The following is a 24,176-nucleotide window of genomic DNA, read 5'->3' on the forward strand; positions in this document are numbered from 1 at the left end:
CCTGGCAGCCGTGTGATTCATAAACAAGTCTTCAGTCCTGTTTCTGTCCACACGTCTCCTGTTCTACTGTCTGTTCCCTGGTCCTTTTGTGTTCCCTGTGTTCCTCGTGGCTTCTAGTTTGTCCTCAGTTTTGTATTTCTCTTTCCCTTGGACCTTCCACTGCCTGCCCTGTTTTATGTGCTTTTTGGATTTCAGTCTCTGAACATCAAATCTAGCTTGTTGTTTCACCTACGTGCCTGTGTGTCTTCTTTCTGTGCAACTGTGACAATCAACGCAGATTGGCAGCTAATGTTGCTAATACTGACCTTTAAATATTAGCACCGCTACTTGCCAGGTAAGGAGGCAGTCTTGGTTTTTAATTTGATGGCTTGATTGATAGCATGATGTTTGGTACAAACTGTGAGCGTCCAGGCATTTCTTTCTTCATCAGATAACTGACAGGTGGCACTGTGAAAATATTGTCACAGTAATGTTAGACAAATCGCCAAAGCTGAAATCGCCGAATTGGGACCCTCTAATGAGGCATGAGGGTCTTGAAGGGCTGTCCTATTTCAAATCGGGCATTTCAGCTATCACCCTTGTTGTGTCTGTTCTGAGGGGCGATGGAATAATGACATTTTGACATTGTGGTGACATTTTCAATAGTCATCAGTAATGTGGCTATAATGACTAAGTGGGTAGAGCAAGTATTCTAACATGTAGAGCAGTCTGGTGAGTTCAGAAATGACATCACTTCACTGTAAAGCATGTCTTTAAAACCAGGATTGACAATGTCTATATGACATATGACAACAATATCTATACAACTCCAAGAGAATATAAAGTCTCATATCAAGATAAGGATGCAATATGGATATACTGTCCCATGACAGCCAATTCAACCAAATGTTGAGGTATTCAACTATTCACCTTACTGGTTGCAGCTTGTGAGCTCAACAGTCTACACCTACTGTATGTCTGTATATGTCAGACGTGCCCAGATGAGACGTTTCACCAAAATCTAACCAGATGCTTGGGACCGCACAAAGTGCTTTCACAACAGCAACAATCACACTTGACAGGCTTAAATGGCATTTTAGTTTACAAAGAATTTGACATGGCCAGTGCCGCTGTCATGGCATGTGCAGAGTGATGATTAATAGAGCTGTAGAAATGTCTGACAGGTGGAGAAAAAAAAAGAGAAGAGAAGAGTGGAGAACGGAGAGGAGGAGGGGGTTCAACTGCAAGTGGATGGAGGAAACGAGAAGAGGAATCAGAGAGAAATGTGAAATAGGAGAGCGAATGGGAATGAGCTGGAGGCAGTGTGTGATCAGGAATTGGTTTTTAATCACTGTTTGCTCTTTTTCTTCTTCTTCTTCTCCTTCTCCCTCCCTTCTCCACCCTGAACAATCCCTGCCACTTTCCCATCCACTCCCTCCGTCATCACACGGAACTACTAATGAAAAACTCTGCTTTTTATTTCCATGGGGGATTAAAATGTTTCAATTATATCCCCCACCACCACCACCATTCGTTCTCTCTCTCTCTCTCTCTCTCTCTCTCTCTCTCTCTCTCTCTCTCTGTCATGGAAAGCGGCATCCTCATGAAAGAGAAGGGAAGAGAAGAAGAGAAGGAGTGGAAGAGATGGGTCAAAGTTTGCCTTTATTCATTTTCTGTCACTGAGCAAAGCCGATTCGCCGAAGGAAGGCTGATGAGAGACTCAAAGGCAGACGGTGAACGCAGCGCACAGATACACACACACACACACACACACACACACACACACACACACACACTCACACTCACTCACACACACAGGTAATTCCAGTGGCCTTCAGTAAATGGCACGAACAGCTGTCTTTTTTTAAATAGTAATGAACTTTTCCATAATGATATCTGTTGGATGCTGGGAGCGCCACAGCAGATCAAGATAGCATTGTTTCATCCCAAATTCTAGACAGTAAACTCTGGTGCCATTCCGTACTTTGATAACCCTGAGATTGTCGGTAAAGAGCATGAGATTGCGTGTATGCTGCTGTCTCTATGCCACTCAACACTTCCACGCAGGGAAGGAGATGATAGAGCTCGTTTGAGCCTCGAGCCAGCAAATCAGCAGCAGGGGAAGCGCGTGCGGCGTGTCGTCGTGACGGAATTTATATGAGCTGCTAATATCTGTCGGCCGAAAATGAAATCTCTGGCCTTTAACCTGACGTGTCTTTGTCTGTTCAACCTGGCAGCCGTGTGATTCATAAACAAGATACAGACGGAAGGTGCCGCGCAGGGGGGGGGGCGCCGACATCCCGATTTGTCAGCGCATCTATTAGTGGAGCCGAGCCTCGTCCGTGGTTGAATGGAACGCGAATGATGTCAGAAAATAAAATTGTTCTTCAAGTATTTGCATGAGAATTTCCTGTGGCGTCTGACTCACATACCGAATTCAAATGTATTCGTTTTGTAATTGTGCCTGTTTCCATGCGTGGTCAGCGGGGACTGGAGGCTATTCCGGCATGCATGGGTTTTGAAGTCAGCGGGACACAATGAGGCTGCCATCACTGCTCACGCTCTGAAAGAAAAACCTCGCTCAAAACTGTGACCTTCTGCGTGTTGAAAGCATGAAAAACCCCGAGCAAACTGATGCGAGCCCCATACAGAGAGGACCCGGCCTGGGATTTTAAACCTAGGTCGTTCACTGCGAGACTACGCTGCCAGCCACTGAGCTATGCTACGATTAGAATTACAAAAACTATTTCTCTCCCTTTGAAAACAATCCTCTGGGTGACATGACGTGCGTGTATGTCTGTAGGTAACAGATGTTGTACGAGATGCCAGCTGCGAGGTGAATATTAGATGTAACTCGACAGAGAGTCGGTGGAGTGTGTCGGCGATACGGGAGCAGCTGTGATCTGCAGGCTGGGGCAAAGCTGTGGGTGTGGAGAAGAGCAAATATTAAATAAAAATTAAAGTCACACTAAGATTAGAGGCGACAGGGACGGCAAATATGTGACAGACTGCTTCACCAAACAGAGAGTAGCCATACAGTGTGAGGCAGAGTCACGAGGGTCAGCTAGGCTCTGTGCGCACTTCAGACAAATTCAGAGAGTTTCAAGTGAGAGCTGCTTCAACAGAGAAATGTTCAAACAGTTAGTTACTTATGTCCATGAGGCAGCTTCCTGGGCTTAACTCAGACTGCAGCTCATCCTCAACATCATTAACTAGGCATAAAAAATAGCAAATCATTCCCAAAACAACTTCCCAAGGCCCATGATGACGTCTTCAGATTGCTCTGTATGCCAAACATGCTTACTTTACTACAATATTAAAGAAAAAAGCAGCAGGTCTGGATACTTGTATGGCTGGAACGAACAAATGTTTGGCATATTTCCACTCTGACTGCTCTCTGAGGCTGTCCTCAGGTACAGTGGTGCTTAATGATCCACTGTGTAGGACTTAGGAACAGAACTGGAATATGATATCATTATGCTGTCATGAGTGTATTATCACCATAGTCTGAGTGTGTTTTTTTTGATATTATCAAATATCATGATATTTATGAATGAATATGAGACAGACACGGAGGACTTTTCTAAGAACGCCAGCACGCCAGTTTGGTGATTATGAAAATGGCAAACCAGGGAATTTGAATTAGGCTTTATGACACGGTAAGATGATAATATCCTGTATCGCAATGTTTGGGCACAACAGAATCATCATATCACAATTTGGGTATCGCCCAAGCCTAGCTCATAGTGACACTCTGAACACAGTTATGTTTAGCAGTTATGTTTACCATGTTAATCATCTTAGTTTAGCCTGTTAGCATGCTAACATTTGCTAATGAGTGCAAAACACATGCTGCAGGTAAGGGACTGTCTATCATTTGCTCATAAAGAAATGGACAAATTAAAAACTTCTGAGACTTCTGTTCTATTGTACAGACGGATAGCTGTAACAAAGTTCATGACAATCCACTTAATAGTTTGACACATTTTAATTAAAACCACTTATGTCAACCTGATGGTGGAAGGAGACAAGAAAAGTCAGGGGATCATAAAAGTCAAATGAAGTCATCCTCTTATCACTATGAACGTTTGTAAAAACTTTTAGAGCTAAGTTATAGTATATATAGTAGAGTCAAAAAGTCCTGAAACAAACCCCAAAGCTTTGCAAGAACTACTTGAAGACCAAAGAAGATCAAGTCGTGACTGTCATGGACTTTCCTCCGCACCCACCTGACCTCAACCGCATTAAACAAGTAGGGGGACACTTAAAGACTGAGAGAGCCATTCATTCTGTGACTTCACAACAAGCTTTGGGAAACACTGTCAAATCATGCTGGGATAAATCCCAAAGTGTCATTATTTGACGAGTTGGGAATGAGACTCAAAAAAATCAACCAAAAAGTTAACTTTTCACTCTCAGACGTTTTGACCCCGCAGTATGTCTCAGTCTGGACGTGAGTGAGGAGCCAGTTGATTTGGCCATTCCTAGAGGCATGCTGCTAGCATGGCTAAAGATCATACAAAAACTCTAAATGCGTTTTTAGTTGTTCAGGTTGGTGTTCTGTTGATCAACTACATATTGAATTGACTTTAGACTCGACCCATCTGAAAAATCATAAAGAAACTTTTTTAAGTGTCCTCGGAAAGTGATCGACACCTGAGAGCGGAGTACAAACTGAAGGCCAGCAGCTAAAAAAAAAGAACGGTGCTTTTGGTCTTGTGCAGAGGAATTCATTTCGGGGGAAGGGGTTGACTTTAGTGTCATGGCAACAGCAGCCCATAAGGCCTCATGGGAGGAGAACATAGGGATGCTGTAACCAGGGGCAACTGAGTGGTGACTGGGGTTACTGTCTCCTTGATCTCAGCAGAGGCAAACTGCTTACTTAGTGCTTTGATACAGAATGCTAAAAAAGGGCAAGCAGTCTGAATTTTACCTTAACGTGCTGTAGTTCATTGCACTGTTAAGACTGATTATCACCAGGCTCTTGCACTTTCATTAGTTAGCCTGTGTGTTGCTAGCTTTGGAGTCTTAGAGATGAACATACAGAAATATGTGCAGGTTTAGTTCCAGGGGGTTTATCAATCTCATATAACAAGCACAAAACAAAAAGTTAAGTTTGCAAACTACAAATAAATCTACTCAATCCTGTTTGATTACTCTGAGAGACCTTTAGGCAAGAGTTATTATGCATTTACACACACACACACACACACACACACTACACACAAGGCAAGGCCCCAGTGTTAATTATGAGGCACGTAAATGTCATGTCTTAAGTGCCCCTGGTGTTTTCAGGCTCATAACAGAAGACCCCCACTCTTCCAATAACACACACAGACGGTGTGCACAGATACTAATCACAGTACACACATCCTCTCCTGAGTGGCAGCTCCCAACCGTTGCTCATTAAGAGAGATAAAGTCAGGAATTAGCAGCCACAGCCAGATTCTCTCCCAATATGAAGCTCATGGAAGAACAAACACCGAGCAGCTTTGCCTCTGATCATCAGCGCTGCCAATCATCAAGTGTAGCTGCGTTCGCCATGGTAGCCCCACTGCTTTATGTCGCCAAGGCGCCTCGCTTTTCATGTGCTGTGGCAGGTACTTCCTCTGCCGCTAATGGTGCAATCCAGCGACAAGCACGTTTCATGGAGAGATAATGGATGCTGCATCCAAAACATGCATTGTCAGATGTCACGCGTTTAATTAGGCTAGTGTAACGCTAAAAATGAGTTTTCCCTCTCTGCGGTTCTGACTGGCCCGCTGCTCTAAGTGTCCCCGCGGGCACTGAGTAAATTCACAACAAGAGAAGACGTGTGGGCCAATTTCAAGTTTGTGCTGTGTGCTGCTAAGCCTGTTGAGCCATCTGACTTGTCATTGATTACCCTTCGTCAATCAATCTGACCTTGGCTCCATTATTGGAACTCAACACCACATTTTCAAACGATCTGGAGGTGGGCTGGGATACATGATCTGCCATGGTTAGAGTAATATTATTTTTTGTGTAATGTCATCAGGCTGTTTGAAGAATGTACATGAATGTGATGCCGACCAACAAAGCAATGATAAAAGAATGAATGAAGGGGTTTCGTGTTTTTTTAGAGAGGTTATTGTGGGTGTTCTGGGCTGTTTCCCTTCTCAAAGTTAGTGACTACAGATTGCATGGCACACCCTCACCTCCCACTGTGGCACGGTTGGTGTCACCAAAATATTAAACCAGCCCAGCCCAGCAAAGAACGCCACAGGAAATGCCACTTTGCCGGTGCAGAGCTGTGTTTCTTACCATGCACCTGCATCACATAAAGTTCATTGAATTTATGTTTGGGAGGGTTGTTATTTTTCAAACCGATCGCTGTTGTGCCTTTTGGTCGCCAAAGGCAGAAAGACAAAGGCAGAAGCATTTGCAGGGAGCAAAGAAATCTGCAGATTTATTACCTCCAACCAGGAAGTTATGTTTTTGGTCCATTTGATTATCTGTTTGTTTGTCAGCCAGATGACAGAGAAACTATTGGACCAATTTTCAGAAAACCTGGTGGAAGGGTGTGGCAAGGGCCAAGGACTCACCCATTAAAGCAACCTCAACAACAGCTTCAAAATCATTTTGATGGTTCAGTGTCTTGTAATAGGGTGGCTGGTGTCTCTGTCTCAGCCACTCTGCCCCACATAGCTCGTTTCATGTTTTCAAGAGATAACTTTGTATGTCGCAATAAGTTTTGTTTGTAGTTAGCACCTACATTACATCAGTGGTGGCACTCAGAAACAGTAGGGGAGTTCCAAATGGCTCAAAATAACAATTTCTACATAATGTTGCTTTAAATACACAACCTGCTTAGGTTGGGTTGAATTTGATTAATAGGGCGAGTTCACACTTTCCACTTTTGTTAACATTAGGAATTTTAATGTTAATCCTGTTGGGTAACAGACCCATGTTGTTGCTCAAACACAGGAAACATGGTTTCCTCAGAAAATCAGTACATTTTCAACACTGTAACACAAACAACAGTCTGTGAATGCTTAAACTAAAGGTATGCTATGCTCATTTTCAAGTTCATAATGTTATTTTATCACTGGCTGAATACATGCTTTAATACTAAAAAAAACATCTTTTTCTTCACTTTTCCCATATTGTCCAGTACTGCAGCACTGTAGTCCCCCTCTGTTTTAGCCCCTGTCTCTTTAAGGCCCCCCTCCTGATTACCCAGTCTGCTCTGATTGGTCAACTCACACACACACACACACACACACACACACACCTGACAATGCACCACTAACAACAACAAGGCAGCAGTGCTAAATGTGTGATGTCACAAAGTCACAGAACTAAAGGGGGGACGACTAACGATGCGTTTCAGGAGCAGTGTTCTCTGGAGGAGAGGAGAGCTTCTGTTGGTGCTTCTGACTTTTTTAACTTTTACATGCACAAGAATGTACAGTACATAACATACTGAAAGAGAAAACAAAAGAAGCACATTAGGTCTTACTTTAAATACAAACATATCACAAAACTAATTATATTTTATTCACACCCAAATTTGACCAGAGATATTCAGTAACAATGTTCAAACTTTACGCCTAACAAAAGACAGAGAGGTGAGGTCTGCATGGTAGTGAATGGTGAGAGACAAATAATGTCATGATCCTGTTTAAATTGCACCACTATTGGCCATGGCAGCTGTCTGTGCTCGACAAGCACCCCACTATTTTCTTTATTTGACTGACAGAAACCTGTAAACCTGTGTTGATTTTTATTCAGGCTTCTCAACAATGTTCTCCTGCTGCTACTGTGGGTGTGCAGCATCCATAACAGCATTCTCTCTGGCATTCATAAACGCAGACCGCCAGAAGGGAATATTTGAGTATCTGGTACAATCAATAACGCAGATTATAACATGTAAATTCCAGAAGTTTATTGCAGGATAAAGTCTTTACGAGAAGAACCTGAGAACAAGCAACCGAGAGTGTAAACTGCTTTTATTTACTTCTCACTCACTTATTCACTTTGTGCTTAAAGATGATTAAACCATCTTATTTTGCCCTTTGACATTACATCTCTCTTCACAGAGCAGATAAAGAACAGGTAACTAATCCTGTCATTGACAGCTCACTTATACAATACGAGCACCTCGTATGTAACCATTCAACACCCGGTGGACGCTGTCTTGGCATGCTGCCAGTCGAACTTCTTCTCCCGTCTTTTCAATTATCCAGTAAAAACTTTGTAATACACTTAACTCTATGCCTGCACACACACACACACACACACACACACACACACACACACACACACACACACACACACACACACACACACACACACACAACAACAACACATAGACTCGCAGGGTGTAATCTGTTCAGGACACAATAGACCTCTGATCTCATCACTGCTTGTTTGTTCAGATTCTCAAGAGGATTTTGTATGTGTGTGTGTGTGTGTGTGTGTGTGTGTGTGTGTGTGTGTGTGTGTGTGTGTGTGTGTGTGTGTGGGTGAGTGGTTGAAAAGGTCACATCAGCGACTCATTGATTTCCTCTCACACCTCCAGCACTAAAGCAGAGAGTCTGTTTGGACTGATTAAAGGCTTTGCTTTGTTCCTGATGATTTGTAGAGTCTCCTAATTTCCTTGGCCTCAGCTTTCAATCCTTTTTTTTCCTTTTTCCAAACGTCAATCAATAGTCAGAGGTCTGCTTAAGACCTGCGTACACGTTCAGTACAGCTGATTGTAAAGGCTGATACCAACCTTTTCACATGGGGTTCTATTTTAGATAGTCGGTGATAGATGGCAAAGCATAATGAAACAATAAGATAATTGGGATCGTACATAATTCAAGAACATTTTTACTCGCTTTACTTTTACTTTGGGCAACGCTGATCTTTGTGTCTTTTGGGGGTGTGTGAATTCTGTTACTCAGATCTCAGAGTTGAGATGCTTGTTTGCTCCACGCAGACAAAAAGTCAGGAGGACACTGGATGTTTTTACACTCTGCTCTACGCCGCTTGTCTGTCACTGCTATCGTGCTCTCTGTCTTATTGATTTTTAGGAGATAATATATCGCTCTGGGATGTAAACAGGAAGTGGAATAGTACCATGGCTTGAGTGAGTTACACTGTCGGTTACAACTGAAGCCCATTTTTTCCCTCTATATCTGTTAACATATCAGCTAATGGGCACAAGAGCTGCACAGTATATCATTTCAGCATGAATACGTAATACTGTGCAGTCTAATTGGCACCATTGCAAGTTGGTGGAGCGAGCTGTTAGCGGTTCATGTTTGCGTTGTGTTCATTGCTGTTCTCCACATGGGAGGATATGAAAATTCCATGTCACATTCAATTCATGATTTGAATCAAATAATCACCGAAATACACTTCAAACTCTTAAAATGGCACTTAAACATGCTGGAATCACATTGCCTTTGTGTGTTAAGACACATCCTCTTCAGTGAGCATGATTTTTTTTTGTGAGAACAAGCAATCTGGTCATCTCCCTGTCATCAGAGCTAATTTCGTTATCTAAAACTATAAGGAAAAATGCTCGTCAGCGACCTTTTCCATGGCTAAGACGAGACGATGACAAAAAGTAGGTTTTGTTTTCAGAGAGAAACAAGAAGGGACGGGACTAAAATGTTAGTGACGGGCTGTCAGACATTTAAAATACATGATATTTTCTCCCAATTGTGCATCTAGTTTGTCTGTTAAAATGTTATGTTTCCCTATTCTCAATCCTGAACACAGATCTATGATGGCGCCTGTCCTGTGCAGAGAGCTGGGCCATATAGGCCAAATGAATAGGCCAAACTTGAATTCATAAACTAGCTTACAGTTGTGCCTCAGACACCTCACGCAGTATCTTTGCCTCACATCTCTCCCTCCCTTCAACTCCCCCAAGACAATTTTGAAACCCTCATATCCTCCTCTAAATTGCCATAGTTGACCAAAACCCATATTCATTTACTTCTGTGAGTCTGCTTTAATTTGCTATTGTCTGCCCACCCTTTTGTCTTTTGTATCCCTGTCACACACTGACAGCTCTATCCGCTTTCAAAAAGGAAATCAGGAGATGAAGGAAGGATGCAGCGAGGAGCGCGAGGGCTGAACAGACACGATTACACAGAACTGGGAACCGGAAGACACACTAAGTGAAAGAAAGGTAGGAGGATGGACAGTGAGGGACAAACGGCAACAATTAATGAGAGCTGGGAGAGGCTGAGGGGGAAAACGAGGGAGGAGTTGGAGAAAATATGGTATGGAAGTGGAGGAGCGAGAACAAGCGAAGGGGGGAGGATGGGAGGTTGGGGTTACCAAATGCCCACTCAGTCATCCCACAGGCAGCTCAGCTTTGTTACAGCAGGGCTGCCAAATGTGGCTCAGCCAGGGAGTCCTGCCACACGAGCACCGAGGCCGGTTTAACAAGGCTCGGTGCAAGGGGATGGAGGGAGGGAGGGAGAGAAAAAATGGCAGATGGGAGAAAGGAAGGAAAGAAAAGAAATCGAATGAAAGGATTTTGTGCGACTGAGACAGAATAAAACAGGGAAGAATAGTACTTCAGGGCTCCCAAAATAAAAGCAGTAGTTAACTCGAAAAGTTACTGCATAATAAAATATCTGTGTTACACTTCAAAAGAAACTTTGGTCGCTTCTTTGCAGAGTTCACACATTCATATATTTGGAGTCTATTGAATCCAAAAAATGAGGCCCTGCAAGATAAAAGACTGCGGTGCCCAGGCCCAACTATCCTTCCCTCTTTTATCCTTAAAGAAAGGATGTTTACTCCGACATTTCATGAATAAAATCACGTTTTATTCTTACAATTCTGTATCTAAAGGCTTTCATTTCAGCTACGTGCTCTTGCCATTTTAGAGCGTACAAAAATTCCGAGTGAATGAGCCCAAAAGAGGGGGGATTGATCCCAGCCCAGCGGAGGGCAGAAAGCGTCAGGTGAGGAAAACGTCTTCAAAGGGCGTCTTAACTCTCAGCCTTTGATCCAAATCCAGACGACCAAGACGGCAAACAAAGAGACTTCAATCCCCTCCGCTCAGCTCCCTCCCTCGCTCTTTCTTCCGTGGGCCACCAAAGGAACCTCCGCCGAATCCTTTTTACTTCTCACTGTGCCATTTCCCATACATCACACGCTCCTGCACCGCCACGTTAACTCGTTTATACAGAGATATGATCGTTACTGAAAACTCCAGAGGCCATGTTGTCTCATGTAAAGTCATTTTATCGTGATGTCATATTTTAAAGGCCTCATTCTGTAGACCACGTGTCCACATACAGTAGATACAAATGAGTTATCAGACTAAAGAAAAGGTAAATGAAATAAAGCCATTCCCTTTGATCCTTGCAACTTCATGGAAATAGTCTGACATTTGGGAAATACATGTAAGCTCTATCATGCTGAGAATAAGAAGAGATGATCTGAAAAAAAAACCTCACAATTACAGTACACCAGATATGCAGCAAAAAGAACTGGGCAGTTAGGTAAGCTTAGACTGAAAGTATTTACGTACAAGACATGACAGTGGTTTCCATCTTCTTAGTTTATCCTGCTAAGAAGCTGAAGAACCGTATTTTCCAACATGCCTAAGTCTATTCCTTTGAAGGTGTTACTGATGATTGACCCGCTTAACACTAGCTAACATTAGCATTGTTAATCATAGCTAATGTTGTTGTTCCTAACGCAATCTAACATTAATGTTGCGAACACTAGCTAGCGAAAATTGGGGCAGTACAGTATGCTGGGTGCATACTGTAGAACTCTTCCATTCTTACTTTTATTTTGTTTTTCCCACAAACTGGCAACTACCAAGACAGTTGATGCAGACCAAACACATGTACCACGTGATACCAACAGGGTTATGCTATTGGCTGACAGAACATGTTAGAAGCTGGAACCAACCGTCAGAATTCTTACAGAGAAATATACCATGGGCCTGACAATATTCTAAAATCATTCATGCACAATCATTATAATGTGTTTAAGGAACAGAAATCTACACCCTAATATACAAGCTCCGTAGATGGAGTCAAAAAAAAGAAAATCTTCCTCTACATAAAAAAGTTGTGAATATGATCTGTGAACCAGGATGTGTTTTGCAAATCTCAACTTACATGACTTCAGGTTCAGTTTTCTTCTTTATGCTAGTAGAAAGTGTGTATATACTGAGTTTCTAGTGGGTTGACTAGACAATCTGATATGTGAAAGATGTGGAGGTAGCCTTTTCTTAATGTAAGCCCTGAGGCATTGCCAGAATAAATACTAATATACTAGTTTACATTTTTGTAAATCATGGATATGTTGAAAATTTACACTTGCCTATGTCCCAACTTTCAGTTTCTTTGGGTTCAGTTTTCAGTTGTATGTAGTGACACGCTATGTTCAGGGACTAGTTAGATTTAGGCACAAAAATCATGTGGTTAGGGTTAGGAGAAGAACATTAAAAGACAGGTTTTGTCACCACAAATGAGGCTGGAAATTGTCCCAAGATCTCTCCACTAGTTACCTTCATTTCAAAGTAATATATTACAATACAATATTACTGTCTGCATATAGTACTATATTGCTTATTATACTAGTTTTTTTGTTACTTTCTACAAATTGCCCAAACAACCTTTATAGCATTTTGGTCCACAGAACAAAGACTGCATGGACGTATGCAATTCAAGAATGTGCGCTGTGTGGACGGAACTACAATATGCGCTACACTTCAGTTGTTAACATAGATTGTAAAGCATAACGTGCGTGAAATATTATTAGTAACAACTTATATCAGCCCATTAACATGTCTTCTAACTTTACATTAACACATATTGTATACATGTCATGTCAAACAAACGACTCATGTACATTTGAACGCAACATTTGTTTGTAGAAACGTTAACTGCTAACATCTTATTCTGGTGACTGGGCTGCAAATATCTCGACCCCATTTTACACATGATGCAATACGTGAAAGGGACACATCTCAACAATGTGGGGTGATATGCTCAGGGTAGAGTTTACGTCGTCTAAAGCATTTCAGGGATTACTGCAGTACCTATGTCCTGCATAGTATAAGACCAATATAATGACACTATGAGGATGTTAGTTTGTGTGTCAAGATTTGATACAGGGAAATGTTTAGTGTATACACGTAGAATAAATACGAGACAATCCCATACAACCCTACCATAACCTACATGCTCTAACTGATAGTATACAGAGGAGTACATACAACTTAAAGGGCAAAAGCCTCTCTTTGTCTGAAGAGAAATACACTGCAAGCCGAGACAAAAAAACAGACCTTATAGTTCTTTCTTTTTCTTTCACTCCATGTTCAAGTCCACCGCTCTAAGCAGTGAAGTGGATGAGTTTCATCTTCTAGCGCCATACAGAGATTTAATTAAGACATTTTTAGAACAACCAGCCACCCATCAACCCTGCAGCCAACACACACTGAGATACTGAGTGAATGTGGAAGAAGACAGCCTTCTATTGCCTCTGACTTTTGTGCAAGCATTCATTTTGAACACAATTATATCCAATCACACGACTGTCCGCGTCGTTAAGGTGTATTTGTTTAATGTGTCGGACGAGTTCAAGAGCACAAATTAGGGATATCATTATCACAAGTGTGAACAGCATATTCAGATTTAGCTGGTCTGACTTTTAGGACTTAACCTGGATCAATGTTACACTTAGGGAGAAGCAGGATGTTGGTGTCAACTTGGTGTCTGCAATTTCCACCGCTCTTCTCAGTTGTTAGTTTAATTTCAGAAAAACAAAGGATTTGGTTTTCCAAGACAAACACTGAATATGTGCAGCACACCCTGGCTTCCTTGTTGTGTCCTACAGCAACAACACTTTCCTCTATTTTTCCTTCCTTTCCTGTCACCCCGGCAGAGCTCCCGCTCTTTATCCGCCTCCTCTCTGTCTCCCTCGGCGTGCGGCACTCTGGGGCTTGTTAGCGGCGGAGTCAGTGATTAAAGACTGCAGGTAATTAGATACACATGACACCATTCTGACTGACTGGCTGGCTGACTGACGAGCTGCAGCGACCACCAGCAGCCGAGCCCAGTGTTGTACTGCTGGCAGTCAAAATTCTTCCCCCAGTGACGCCAGATGGAGACTTAATGTCGTCATCTATAATGTAAAACCGTGCACGACATCTGCGTTTCCCCTGTTGAAATGAGATGAAATGTTTCTCTCACCAGAGGCTTTGGATGTTCAGGCATGTTATGTAATAAAGCAAACCCATAACTATAGTAGCAGTGTTCAACAGTCCATGATCAGGTGCAATGGACCAGTCATGTCTGACATCTAAGTTTGCCCAGGCATGTAATTTTAGCACAAGCATGTTTTTCATATTAAACAATCACACTGATTATATCAAATGGTTTATATCAGTCCTATAAAACTCAAACACAGTTCGGTTGGAGGAGGCATGAGGACAACTGTTCGAGGTTGTCAGCCCAGCAAGTTGATTATTCTGATCACAGGTGCTGATGACTGATTGTGTGATTAGCTCTGAGGTTGTTCAGTAGAATTTTAGGTGAATTAACAACTTTTTAAGGCTTTCTCTCCTCTGTGGGATGTATTTATTAGTCTAGAGCTACTACAGTGTTTGAATCAGAGGGAGTTCTTTAGACAGCTTGGCTTACACATTGATCTTTCACATCTACTGTACCACAGTTAGTCTGATTCATGCCTCCTCCCTGTTCTCATGGTCCATCTGCATATTTTCTGGGCTACTAGCTTGACATGCGAAGGCTACAGTATGAGTGGCAGATGAGCTGGCTTATGCTAACTGAATTCTGATATGAAGCCCAGCTGTCTTAAAACCTACGCCCAGCCTGGTCTGACTGCATGGCGTGTCAGCCAATCAAACACTCCGTTAACAAGCCAATCACCTGATACCACTCACTTACAGTAGATGTTATAGGTTTGTTTAACTAGAACAGCTAGCCTAAGGTATCCTAGCTAGATCTGAATACCAGCACCTTTAAAGACTTCATTAAAGCCTTCATATTTAGCATAAGGATAACTTGACTGATGAAGTATAAGAGCTTTCAACCTTCCAGTCGCCAAAATGTAAAACTTTGCTTTAATGCTCAACTCAGCAGGAGTCGGAGGAAGTCTACCTGTAAGACTCAGTTTTAAAGATATTGTTTGGACAATTTGGAAACATGCGTTACTGTTTTATTATTTACCCAGAGTTAGTCCATGCTAACCTGATGAGCCGGATGGTTTGTTTTACAGAACAATCAGGACAAGTAATGCTGGAAACGGTTCAGAAAAAAGGGCAGGCCCTTTAAAAAAAAAATACTTGGCGGGTGATTGGTGAAACCAGCAACAAAAAACACCAAACTCAGCCCATTATAGATGGCAATACATCACTAGGGCTGAGTTAAACCAATCAGTAGCAGGAGACGACTGCCAGCAAAGCCAGATGGTAAATGAAGCTCTTGCTGAAGCCAGTCAGGAGAAGAGTGAAAACATTTTTTCCATCAGAAAAGCCTTCAGTCCCCTCTTTGCTCTTCTGTTAATGAAATATAACCTACTCCCCAGTTTTGATGTGGCTGATGCTATAGCAGCAGCTATGCTAACCTCTTAAGGAGCCGCCATTGTTGATTTCAAACCAGGGGTCACTTCTGTCACTGGTCGTCACACCCAAAGCAAGCCTGTAGCAGCCACCAAGTCCAAAAAGGAAGCTGATTTGTTCAACTAATGTGTGTTCGGCCACAAGCTCGTTGCTCGTGGCCTGACAGGACGGATTTGCGAGAACACTCGATCACTTGATCTTGCAAATCCAGCTGCCTTGCAAGGTTAGATGAGAAGGTTGCTCATGTCTCTGCATTATACAGAGCTAAGGCCAGGACTAGATTAGTTGAGCTTACCACTGCAAGTAGGGGGAAACACCTAGTCTAGCTCGGTTGAAAGTTCAAAAACACACCTAGCAGCCCCTCTAAAGCTCACCGATTAGCATACTCTGTATCTGAATTAGAATTAGAATTAGAATTAGAAGTACTCGGAGTTGTAGTGGTATGAGGGTTGCACTAGTATAAGATGACCGTGACCACATTTTAAAGTTTGGACTGAGCCGAGCTAGCTGTTTCATCTTCTTCCAGCCTCACGCTTAAGCTAAACTAAGCCAAGCTAAGCTACCCGGCTTCTGGCTGTAGCCTCATATTTAGCGTACAGACATGAGAATGTTAACGGTCTGCTCATCAAACTCTTGGCAGGAAATATTTCCCTCCTGTCGAACAGTTCCTGTGAACTTCAGAAGTGCTGAGACATTGACCTTAAAAACTTGGAGCGCAGGTCTGGGAAACAGATAGTTAACAGAGATATAATCCAGCCTCTGCCTAAGACCTGTGCCCCAGTGAATCGGCTACCTCCTGTTGAATAAACCATGAGGTTAATGCTCCAGTACGGGCCATCATGCTGTCTGTCTGCGCTGTCTGATCTCTCTCTTCCTCATGCCTGCAAGTTGACAGTTTGTCTTTCTCATCTGATTTGTGTGTTGCTTTTCTCTTTTTCCCTTCATCCCATTCATTGACAGCGACACAGGGAAGTCTTCATCCAAATCTTTGTTGTCATCCTCATTCACCCCCTACATTCATATTCTTTATTAAGTCTCAATATATGTCAGAAGCCTGTTATTGGTTTGGCCAGTAGAGAGAATATGAATTGGGCAGAGAAATCAATAACACATTCCAGCATCTTGACAGCAGACTGACAGGTGATCAGTCGAGTGTGCGCCGAAGAACACTCGGGCGCCAAATATCCAGAGCAAATCCAAAGGAAATGAGGGAGCCACTTTCATTAGTGTAAAAGTGAAGAGCTGCTTTTGGCCACACTGAACAGAAACAGCTGCACCCTCCGGTCTGCTTTTAACTGTTAGGTTGTAATTCTGTCTGGTCTTGACAGGATGGGTAAACAAGCCTCCCAGAACTCTGTCTGTATGTCAAACACTGGGGCAATAATTAGCAGATGGCTGATAATTCATGAGGCAAGAAACAGAAAAAAAAAAAAAAAAGTCAACTGATGAGAAACTCAGATACAAAAAACCCTGGTTGTGTCAGTGTTGTCAGAGTTGAAAGTTTCTCAGAGATTTTGTTTTTTGGCCAATTAGATCAGGTTTGCAAGTCGCAATTAAACACTCCTTTGTTCACTCTTTGATTACTCACTATGTAACAGAAAACGTATTCAAGTACCAGAAGTAGACCAACCGACATCTCTGCGGTAGCTTCCAACAAACACACCTCTGACAGAAAGCTGTTCTCAGAAGTGCACAATTTTCTACCTTTACCTGTCACCCACTTTTTAATGGGACTTTTGACAAATTGTGAAGGGAATCTGGACGAACCTGTGCAGTTCTCAGCAGCTCAAACTATAGAGGAAAACTTAATTAATTTAATGTGAGGACCAAGATGTGCAGCAGAATTGGATCAAGGTTATTCATCATTAGAATTGCTCTGTAATGATTAAATGGAACTTTTGGCTGATTGTGCTAGCTAGCTAGTACAGTAGCACACAGTACACATTGTCCAGTTTTTTCTCTATTTCCACATCACCGTTGCAGGCTATTGTTGTAACCAGATTCTATCAGTTTGAATAACTAGCCTGTTCTCACTCCCAGCAGTCTGGTCAGTGGCCATAGATTTCTAAGTATGATATTGTAGTCACCCCTCTAGTACAGTAAAATAGAGAACAATAAAACTCAGAATTACCCACGTCAATGGGTGACTTAGTTATAACTATGTAAGGTAAGTCACATTAGTGACATGACTGAACTTATGGAGTGACATTGTTTATTCCAACCCAAAATCATTATCTTTTCCATAACATTACCTACAAGATTTTGTGCCTAAACCTAACCAAACTGTGACCGATACATAACCTTTCAGAACAGAGCGTGTTCTGAGCCAACGGAGCGCAGGACGGCAGCTGGACGAGGAGAGGTGGGCGCTGTGTTTGTGATACTGATTCACTCATGTTCACCTTTTGATATGAAGCTCCAAACCACGCTATCGTCTCCAACTTGTTGCTGCTGCTCACATACACCCGGACACAATTTGAAAAGATGCACTACATGTTGCAACCCTGTCTTGTATAATGACTCATAAATTACCTTGTACACTGAATATTGCCCCTTTAATGTCAAAAATTAACGGTGTAAATGAAATGACTTTGAATTTTTCTTTTCAGTTCAATTCGGCAGCCAAGTCACTCTCATGTAACATTTCTCTTGCAAAGACAAAGTTCCCGACAGCAGCGGCTCCGCGAACTGTGTCATACTCGAGGTGCCGCTGCGAGTGCAAACAGTAAACTAAGTGCTGTCAAATGATGCAACTATTTCAGAGAGTTATTGGCTGCTGAAACCCTTCACCAGCTGCATAACAATGGCTGTGAGTCAGCCGCGATGATCATAAAATCACACACAGAATGCACGCATACGTGCGCGCTCACACACACATCCAAACAGGCTCCGGCGCACGATATGCATACATGTCCCGCATTCAGAAAAACTGCTCACCGATGCATACAGCTTGTATTTGAAGTAGATGCATAATACACACACGAATGCACGTGCAGACACGCACACACACACACACACACTTCTTGGTTTGCTGTTTCAGCAGCTGGGGGGCAGGAAGGCCGACTCTAAAATCTGTGCCGTGAATGTAAAGACAGAACTCAGCCAATTAAACCTCAATTACTGCCCGTTGTCAAATACACAATTCCCTTATTCCCTCACTCCCCTTCCTCCCCCTGCCTTTCTCTTCTCCCTCCTCTCCCTTCTGGACTTCGCCACCTCCCGTCTCTCCTCCTGTCAACCATCTCCCTCCCTGCACCTTCTTCTCTTTTCAACAATCCTCTCCCCTTCTCCGTTAGCATCTCCTTTCTCCCTCCCTCTCTCTCTCATTAAAACAGTTCCCCGGTCTTCTCCCCGGAGAGAGGAGGAGGATAAAAATAGCTCTGCTTCAGCTTGTGCTCACTGGTGCTTTCCTTCCAGTCTGCTTTCCATACATCAAATAACCACATTTCTTCATAATAACCGTCATTTCTTCTTCTGCTCACTTTGTTCCTCGCTGACTCCCAGTCTCTCTCTCTTTCTCGCTCGCTCTGTAGCCCCTCACCCAGCCACGCTCGCATCTGACTCTTTGAAGGCAAGTCTGCGGCTGTGCGTTTTGGAGCAGTGATGGGAGTCGTCGAAACGCCCCGCGAGACTGTTATCGTGAAGTTGCACACAATGCCACAGCTTGTTTGAGCGGCTTTATCGTTGCAACAACTGGCCCGTGTTTGGGATAAGATCAGCATGAAAAGAAAGTGGGAATTTTGTTCGGTATCTGCGCAGCTGGTAATCGCAGCGGAAGCATCGAAACAGTTGACAGCTGATTCCACAGTCTGTTGTAAGGAAAAGAAAGAACGACCCCGGGCGAGATGAGAAAGTCTGACAGCAATGATGTCAACAGTTAAATCATCTGGAAAAACAGTTTATGTTCACCGCTCGACGACGGCTGATAAATTGATTTTGTGCCGCGCACACACAGCCGTTGCACTAACAACTAATAACACAGCGGTCAGACAGATGACTAAGCAGTGACTAAATGAGCTGCCATACTAGTGCACATGAAAGTGAACAGACATCTTCTCTGCAGAGATACATTTGGGGAGCATACTGTAGCTTTGCTGGAGAGGAGGCAAAGAAGAAATGCTCTCGGGTAGCAGAGAAACCCCCTAAACACACACACACACACACACACACACAAACACTGGAAGAGTAAATGGCCATCTGGCCACGATGAAAGCAAAGCTTTTAATGTTGTTCCCTCATTAGTTAAATTATTTTCTGTCAAGGACACAGTCATCGGATAAAAGAGGCGGGGAGGGAGGGGATGAGAGAGAGGAAGGATGGGTAGAGTGGGAAGAGATGTAAAGAGAGATGCGGAGAAGATGATAAAGAGTGAAAAAGTAGCAGTACACGAGCTGCCAAAGGGTATAAACAGCCTGCTCACTGGCACAGCTACACCGCCATATAAACTTTCCCCTTTAAAAACGCTTTAATGTCCCAACAGCACACAGCACACAGACTGAGCTTGACGCTCGGTGGTTTCCTGCAATACAAAAACCTTCACAGACAGCAAATCTAATGTTTGTGTTGAAACACAATCATATGGCTGATAACCTGCCCAATGAGGCCAGTATAATTGAGAAACAGGTTGTTGGTTACATTAAATTCATGTGTTTTTTTTTTAACCTTTGGTGGCAAAACTCCAGATGCAGACTGTATGAAAACAGCACATCCTTCAGAAAACATACATTTTAATCATAAACCTCTCTCAAAGCAGAATGTCATTGCTCGAAAAAGCACAGATGTCATCATCTGAGTGGATTGCAGACATTATTAATGTAAATCGTGACACCTGTTGTGTCCCCAGAAAAAAGAGATGGACAATAAAGAGATAGTCTCCCCTTTTTTTAAATCAATGTTCATGAGGCTCAGAATTTCAAAAAATATAATGTTCAAAATGGCCTTTTCCTATGTTGAGTGTTGAGAAACTCCTCCATGTCAGAGGTAGGTTTAACATTGCACATATATCTGCATTCTGTTATTAACGATGTTCAACAAATACATCATACAAACTAACTTTTTTGGGTGAGTTTTCTCTTCAGGTCTGCAGAGAGTAACTAAGATAGTCAATGAAAGCACTCACCATCTTTGTCAGCTCTTCTGAATATCTGCGAACATGGAAGAAAAAGAGAGAGTGCAGTTAGTATCACTGAAGGGATCTGCAGTGAGCTGCAGGAGGCATCAACAGAGAGAATGAACAATTACATAAATGCAGTCTCAACACCAAATCAGTTCAAACCCTGGGTTTGGAAATGTTCCTTCTAAGTGAGGGACTAATTAGGAGTAACATGGGGTGGGCACAATAATATAACAAATTATAAAAATTCAACTAATTAAGTTGATTTAACACTTTTCACATAAACTGGAATTTATATACAACACTAGTTATCCACATTTCACAAAAGTAGTGATATAGTAATAAGAGTTGGATGTAATAACTTCTGTTTTGTATTGTGGAAATATCTACTGAAGTTAGCATGCTAACCAGCCAGCTCTGTCCCCAGATCCAAATCTCAATATGAAAACACAAACAGGCCCGTGGCTCTCAATCTCTCTGTCTGGACTGCTAGCTGCATAGCTAACTGAGTTAAACAGCTAATGGTAGCTACAGTTAGCTACAGCTACAGTTAGCTAATGGCAGCTACAGTTAGCTATAGCTACAGTTAGCTAATGGCAGCTACAGTTAGCAGCAGTTAGTGGTTACACTGGGGATGTTTGTTTTGACTGAGAATTCAGTAGGTGGCCAATTCTTACATATTGCACCTTTAACATCGATTTAACAGAATGTGTTTTTTTCTTTTGACATGGACCTGGGTTCGACTACCGGCCCGGGTCCCTTTGCTGCATGTCACTCCCCCTCTCTTACCCTGTTTCCTGTCACACGCTTCAGCTGTACTATCAATAAAGCCAGAAAAAAAAAGAATACTTCAACATGTGGCTCAGTCCTGCCCCAGGGGAGCCGGGATTCAAACCAGCAACCTTCTGATCACCAGTCCACCAGCTCTACCCAATAAGCTACAGCCACCCCCGAAAAAAAGATCTGAGGTTGAGGTTTGTAAATTTCAAGCTCTGAGGAAAAACATCTCAATGAAGTCACCTCTCAGCTAAAGTGACACATGGTTAAACACATAATGTAATGTTTAACAAGTAGAACAGAATGACCAATGTTTCGCAGCGAAAAACAGAACCCAGTGGGTGAGTAACTGCAAATGGAATCGTTTGGTTTTTCAATTTGTTAGGGCAGTCGGTGCATTGAGTGAATCACACGCAAACACTTAAACAAAGTGTATCTCAACCAGATAAGGTGCAGTGGTGTGCAATAGAACTTGGCAGGAGCCACAGACTGTGAAGTTTATAAATGTGTCACAGGGTAAACCTCACACATATATACACACATATATATATATATATATATATATATATATATATATATATATATATATATATATATATATATATATATATATATATATATATACCTACCTAGGGGAAGATGTCAGACTGATGATTAGTTGCTGTGTGTGTTTGCACCGCGTTCTACACATGTATGAACACACACATGAATCTGGGATCTAATTTATAGCTTCAGTGGAAGTCTCTCTCTCTCTTTGGATTCGAAAGAAGCAGATCTGGTACTTTCATCTGTGTTTCATAGTGTGGTGTCAACCGTTCCTACTGACAGCAACTGCCAGAAAACTGCACATTGAGATAGAAGAGGTTGAGGACAGAGAGAAAGACAGTGAGGGAATGCAAAAGATGAAATGAAGAGACAGAAAGAAGGTGGGAGGGAGGATTGTTGTTTTCCCCTGAGAAAACCTGTCACCATAGACTGTTGTAGCAGTCACTGCTCATGTGAAGGACAAAGTGGTAACTTTAATACACGTTTTTCCCAATCTACGGGCGGCAGAGTATCTTCTTAACTCTGCCCCATTCTACCAACAAGATGGGGAAGTCTGTGAAGAACACCAATACACTTGAGAACAGCGCTGGAGCGGAGCTTATAAGACGAAGACTTGACATTGGCTTTTGGTATCAACAGTTAATGGAAATGTCAAAACGAAGAAGTATCTTTCGGGTTCTGATTAACAGGGACGCATGACATGGATTTTCTTTCAGCCGGTACAGATAACCAATAGCCCTGTTTCTCAAGGCCGAGACCACAAGTCCAGTAAGTGATTATTCACATTGTTGTACTATAAAAAGCAGTTTCTAACCTGTAGTTTATACACATCTGATGGTAATAAAGGCTTTGGTGCAGTGAGCAGAGATGGAGGATTTAGCCTAAAATTCAAAAAGTCGAATAAGATTTTTAGTGTTAAAACTAGTAGATTTTTTTCCTTCCTCCCAGAACCCATCTGGAAAATTTTGTGCAACTTGTGGTCACGCTGTATTCTTTAAAAACCTGAAAACATCCACACCAGCTATGACGTTTGACTCCCCTGTCTACACTGCGTTGCTTTACCCCACAGATTAAAACATAACTAGAGCACAGAAAACCCAGAAAACAGCACCGCTCAGCCTCCCTTCCAAATTATACCCAGTGGCCATTTGTGGTATTACAAGCAAAAAAAAATTCCCCTGTGGCCCAAAAAGCATTTCCCCATTGAGCACAATTGCTGCTTGGTCACATAGCCAGTAAGTAAACCATATACAGATCGACTTCGTGAGTATGACAACGGCGTTCTGTGCTTGTTCTTTGCCTCCTTTTGTTTTTCTTTGTTTATTGGCATATCGCTAACAAACTTCTAAGCGTATACTGCCACCTACTGTTTTGGAGTGTGCCGATGCTGCATTTGTAAATGAAAGCAAGTTGGCTACATTTTCCAGATTTTTTTTTTTTTTTTTTTTTTTCCATTTCAGGATGATACATAATAATTCAAATGTCCCAGTATCTGGCTGATATTGCGTGGGCCTCCCTGAGGCTAAAGCTGCAATGATGGAGGTTATTCAAAGAAATAACTGTTCACCAGTCAGGGCAGCCGTGGCTCAGGGGTAATGCAAAGTCATCTCGACAAAAGTTCAAATGATTAGAACTTGCAAAGTGCATATACCAGTCTAAAACTGCTTCACTCTACAAGTTAATTGCCAATAGCGCTGCAAGTTTTTGTGGTGCATTCAGGCACTGACTGCAGCCGTCTGAACGGGCCAAAGTGAAAATCATTCACTGCTGAGAAGCGCGACGTTCCAAATGACAAGCTGTTCTGCATTGTTCTGCACTCCTGCGGCACCCTGGGGCGCGCTCAACTCCACAGAAAACAGCCCAACTCTGAAGCTGCTGGAGACAGACAGGCTCGGAGAGGAGGGAAATTGTTGAGGAGGCGGTGTGTGTGTGTGTGTGTGTGTGTGTGTGTGTGTGTGTGTGTGTGTGTGTGTGTGTGTGTGTGTGTGTGTGTGTGTGTGTGTAACAGATATACGGAGAGAAGACAAAGAGACGGGAAAGAGAGGAAGAGTAAACGATTGAAGAGAAGAGAGAGAAAGCGGAGACGGAGGGAGGGGAGGGGGGGATGTTGCATCCATCTCCTAACCTTATTAAGAATGGATGTTTTCTTGGCCTGGCTGAGGAGAGAGGAGGAGGACGACAAGA

At 42.6% G+C, this 24,176-nt stretch overlaps 1 protein-coding gene across 2 annotated transcripts in view; it reads right to left on the reverse strand.

The window, feature by feature from the left end:
- necab2 (N-terminal EF-hand calcium binding protein 2) overlaps positions 1-24,176 on the reverse strand; it is a 141,679-nt gene that overhangs the window by 115,635 nt on the left and 1,868 nt on the right. For both annotated transcript variants that reach the window (XM_037108593.1, XM_037108592.1), the window contains exon 2: positions 20,676-20,700. In XM_037108593.1, the coding sequence (XP_036964488.1) occupies positions 20,676-20,700 (25 nt within the window). The remainder of the gene's footprint in view (positions 1-20,675; positions 20,701-24,176) is intronic.

The sequence above is a fragment of the Acanthopagrus latus genome, chromosome 8 (genome assembly GCF_904848185.1).
Source record: "Acanthopagrus latus isolate v.2019 chromosome 8, fAcaLat1.1, whole genome shotgun sequence".
Classification (NCBI taxonomy): Eukaryota; Metazoa; Chordata; class Actinopteri; order Spariformes; family Sparidae; genus Acanthopagrus; species Acanthopagrus latus.